The following is a 4,950-nucleotide window of genomic DNA, read 5'->3' on the forward strand; positions in this document are numbered from 1 at the left end:
GCCAAGCTGTTGTGGCTGCATATGGATCCTCTACACACTACTGAGGACCCTGACACTGAGTATAAAATGAACGGATGTATGCCTAACATGTTTTGTTTTCCTCATTTCTGTGGGAGAGTGCAATCGTCAATACCTGAAGTAACCAAGGTGAATTCCAACAGCATAACAGGCCATTTTGGCACATTTTTCGTTGGCACTACTTACACGTTTGCTTGTGTTGCTCATTCCATGGGAGCCCAATGCTTACAAGCTGTACCTCATTGTAAAGGTGACTAATAAACGATGAAAATTACATAAAACACTTTAGTGATTGGTATTATTAAAGTGGAGCTATAATGGGCCAAAGTCAAGTTTCCTTACTTTTTGTGAGCGGTTTAGATAGATAGATAGATAGATAGATATTCTATTGATGTCCTAATATAACATATCTGATTTGGTGAAATGCTGATAACTCACTTTGTTTCAGACTGTGGTGGTCCACTGCTGAGCTTGAGAGGTTCATCCATAGACCTGATGGACACACAGCTGGGCACTGGAGACACTGGTCTGGGTGTCTGGGGGCTGGATATGTAAGCAGATATACAAGACAGTATAGAAACCATTTTACCAAGGTAGCTTGTTGGGTGAAGTCCCTATCATTTCCTTTCTTACTAAAGGTTTCTCTGTCACACACACACACACACACACACACACACACACACACACACACACACACACACACACACACACACACACACACACACACACACACACACACACACACACACACACAAACACACACAAACACACACATACATATCGTTGAAAAAAAAAGCAGTTCATATTGCTACTTCAGTTTAAGAACTCTGAATTTCAACAAATATTCAATCTGAAGTCTCTGAGGAAACAGTTCCTCAGCTCTCTACACATTAACCACACATACAGTAGGCTAAATGAGACCAAACATAATGGCTGTCACTATGTATAAATGTTTATGGACCTGGAGCTGGGATCAGCCAATGCTGCTCTCTGTGGCTCATCTTTACGAACAGCATCCAGGCCATCTTGAGGGGAATCCATCCTAAGAAAGAAAGAGGGACAGAAAAACAGATATACTATGTGAAGGACAGAAGGAATGATATAAAGACAGTGAAAAAAAGAGAGAAAGATGCAAAGTCTGAACAAGAGTGAGTGCCCTTCTCTCAGAGGAGCTGGCGGCAAAAAAATGCCTACTTTTAGCAGTTGTGATGACCAATCAGATCTGTGGGTCCATTTCTGCTCCACCAATAGCAGACGTGTTGTTGGAAGTAAGGGAAGCACTGCAATGACAAGAGCATAGAAATCAGCACGAACATGAACACCTTACTTTCCTTTTCTTAACTTTTGTTTGGCTTTGACGCTAGACCCACATATTTTAGCCAGAAAGCTTCTCAGTTTTAACCATAACAGCTCTACTGTTGTATGGATCACTGACGTCCTCACAAGTGGACCTCAGTATGTGAGCCTCCATAGGACCATTTCAGAGAGGAAAAAAGCTGAGGTAATCCCCATCTTGATTAAAGGACAGTTGAGGTGGACTAGGCTGGGTGAACCGCGCCTGACCGGCCGACGAATTTGGATTTCACCCGGCAGCACAGGCTGGAAACCTGCACATCTATCTCCTCTGTTCCCTGCCAGAACCTTTGGCTCCAATCACAAACTAGCTTATCCAAAAGATGCACCGGATCGTTGGTCTGATCGGTTGAAAGATTAGTCAAGCGTGCAGAGTCACGATTTGAACGATGCCGATAGAACTCAACAGTCTGCCCCTCCCCCCGCAGTAGAAATGAAGCGCAGACTCCCCATACTAATATTCAATCTTAAAAGATTGAGCTTAGTATGGTGATAGCCAGACTGGAGGTGGACCTCACCCCTCATATAAATAGGAGTTCATGTGGACAACAAACTGAAATGGAAGATGAACAGAAGTGTCTTCCACACATACTGTATGACCTGAGGTCTTGGGTCAGCAGACCTGTATAATCCTAAGTGTCCTATTTTGTGCTGTTGGGACGGGAGCAGGTTAAACAAAGTCTTTAAAAAGGCAGGGTCCAATGCTGGATATCATTACTAATATATAATATTATAATAATATAATATAATGTATAATATAATATAATATAATATATAATCATATAAAGCTAATTCTGATTCTGATTACGCAACCCAGCGAAATATTCCTTGGTCACCACCACTAATCTGAGATTCCATTCACTCCCATTCATCACGAAAAAACGCCAGTGACTTTTGACAGCAACCATGTCGCTTTAATAATACACTAGTTTTTTTTACAAGATATATATAGCAAGTATAACAGCAATATGTCAGAGCAATGTGGATCCATTTTATGAAATGTGTCAGCTCAGCTGTCAGACTGTGTCCATTGCTCATATTTCTACTCATCTAATGTAAAACTTTGCAAAAATGTTGAGGAAGACTGTCTTCCTAGTCCTACTGTGATAAACATTCAATGTATAATTTTCATTTCATGGCCGCGAGATGGCGCCATTGCACTGCAACAGGACTGATAGCTGATTCATAGTCATGTCATGTGCAGTAAAATGGCACCATCTGGTGGCCACTACATACATCAGCTCTGAAGTGCAGTAACGGTAAAGGGATTGCGTGACGCCGCAGTAATACAGTAGTTGTGGTGGTTCTGGTGAAACACTAGGCCTACTCTCCCTAGTTTATTGGCTGGAATTGTGTTGGTCTCTGTCTGATCCATTTACCCAATGCTTAGGCTTGGCCTTTGTCTGATCCATTTACCCAATGCTTAGGGTAGGCTAGGCTACTGTAACACACAGCCTATCCTAACTTTCATCTGAGACCGACAATAAGCTTTCTCTGTTCATAACACTTTTTTACTTGTAGTCTATAGGCTACGCCAAAGGAATCCGAGTTAAATCAGAAAAAAAAGAAAAAAGTAGGCTAGGCTAGGCTACTGTAAAAGTAGGCCTACGCCGCGCCGTGCGTCATTCAGCAAATGTAGCCTATCAAACCTTTGGAGAATCTCATCTTAAGTTCACGGAAACAAGATAGCCTAATTTACCACATCTAGCATCGATAACAACCATAAATTTAATTTATAACGCTTACTTACCTTAATAAAAACCTACGAAAATAGTCTAACACGCTGATCTATCTTTTTTTCTCGGTCGCTCATATTTACTTTCGTTTTCACCTCTTCCGCGTTTATCACATGACCAATAACACTTCCCCCTCTCCCATGCTGGTCACTTTGGTAAATAAGTCATAAGCATGTTTACGGTACAGATTAGTTATAATTGGTTATGAATTCATTATTGACCAATTGTATGTTTTAGAACATTTCTTTAAGTAATCAGTGCTTTTTAGCAAGTAGGCCTACGAGTTTTTTTTCCATTTGTGAACTGGTAGTTACCAGTGTGTTGTGTTCAAGTGCTTTGTTTACACACACACACACACACACACACACACACACACACACACACACACACACACACACACACACACACACACACACACACACACACACACACACACAAAACATTTATTCAGTGTGGAGTTAAGGGAGAATTGTGTTTCCTGCATATCACTCCATCAGGGTACATGGCACAGACCTGGAGAGAATGGTGGATCAGTTTACCCATCTCAGTGGCAACGGAATATAAATGCAATGTCAGCTACTATGCGTGACTGTTTTATAAACGTGAGTATTATAAACAAACAAAAATGTGTTTGTGATGGATATGTGTAGGCTAGTTTTGTTGTTGTTTGAAGCATGACCAAGAACAAAGTAATAGAATGTGAAGACACATTTTGACTCTTTGGACCATGTGGGGCACTGTGTTAAATGCAATGGAACTGGACGACCTGGAAATGTTAAAGTAATCATCCTAATAGGCCATAGGTGAATACATAAATTGCAACATTAGATATCCAGTTGGTCCAAGCTGAGTTTGAATTTCCCCATGAATTGTAGCATTGCATATCTTCTGAGGTTGACAGTATGTGTGTGGTGAAAGGGGCAGCTAATGTCTGAGGTGAATGAACAGATCAACACAATGAATGTGCTCATGTCCAATATGGCATTCTCATTTAGATCAAGACTAACACATGTTTTAGTGATGCATGAAATCTACACAGTGTTAATGGTGTAAGATACATGGTGTTTTATGAAAGCACCCGAACTGGGCTAAACCCTTGAACACAATATTTAATTGAGCCACGTTGGGAGGAAAGGCAGTTAACATGAAACTGCAAACTGTTCCCACAAATTGTCCAAAATCTCTTGGTTAAAGAGGAACTTTGCAGGTTTGGCAATTTCTGCAGAGCTTCCCCTACAGCTTTAGCATGCATATTTTGCAACACATACTCTGCAAAACTTTCTGTTTGTCAGTGCCATCGACTCAGTGGCACAAACTTGCAAGCGTGGTTTTTCTGCTCACAGGCGCTAGGAGGAGACGGTTGGCTAAGGCTTCACATGATTGGTCCACACAGTCCAGCTCCTGTTCGGTGGGGAGTTGGTCCCTTATGGAACCACGTCTCCTGCTGTTTTAGTAACAAACATGAGTGCCTTATGGGTTAAAATACTGATGTGTGAATTATATCTTTGGCTGAAAGTCCCATCGTGGCGTAGTCAGCAATATACCAAAACTACCACTTGCCACATTGTACAGACAATGGACAGGGCTGAGGCTTACCAGTGAGGCCAGCGAACCTCCATGAGGCCAGTTTGTGACCTACGGAGTCATGTGACAAAAGGGTGCTCGACTACACCACCTGGGGCCTCTCATGCCAAGATTTAGTTTAGCTAGACCTCCAACACCTTAACTTAGAGAAGAGGGCTCTAACACACAGATAAGTAATGACAGACACATGGTATTTTAATATAAAAATAAACAATATTTAATAGCAAGAGTTCAGTAAAAGCAGTATGGAGTTTTATTT

General features: G+C 41.4%; 1 protein-coding gene across 1 annotated transcript in view; it reads right to left on the reverse strand.

The window, feature by feature from the left end:
- The window catches only part of LOC134086980 (NACHT, LRR and PYD domains-containing protein 12-like), a 63,837-nt gene extending 60,635 nt beyond the window's left edge, over positions 1-3,202 (reverse strand). Inside the window, exons 1-4 of the mRNA XM_062540182.1 lie at positions 3,122-3,202; positions 1,213-1,298; positions 980-1,060; positions 457-561 (exon numbers count right to left, since the gene is read on the reverse strand). Of these exons, the coding sequence (XP_062396166.1) occupies positions 457-561; positions 980-1,059 (185 nt within the window). The 5' untranslated portion in view covers position 1,060; positions 1,213-1,298; positions 3,122-3,202. The remainder of the gene's footprint in view (positions 1-456; positions 562-979; positions 1,061-1,212; positions 1,299-3,121) is intronic.
- Between the last annotated feature and the right edge of the window lie 1,748 nt (positions 3,203-4,950).

Source organism: Sardina pilchardus, chromosome 1 (genome assembly GCF_963854185.1).
Source record: "Sardina pilchardus chromosome 1, fSarPil1.1, whole genome shotgun sequence".
NCBI classification, from domain to species: domain Eukaryota; kingdom Metazoa; phylum Chordata; class Actinopteri; order Clupeiformes; family Clupeidae; genus Sardina; species Sardina pilchardus.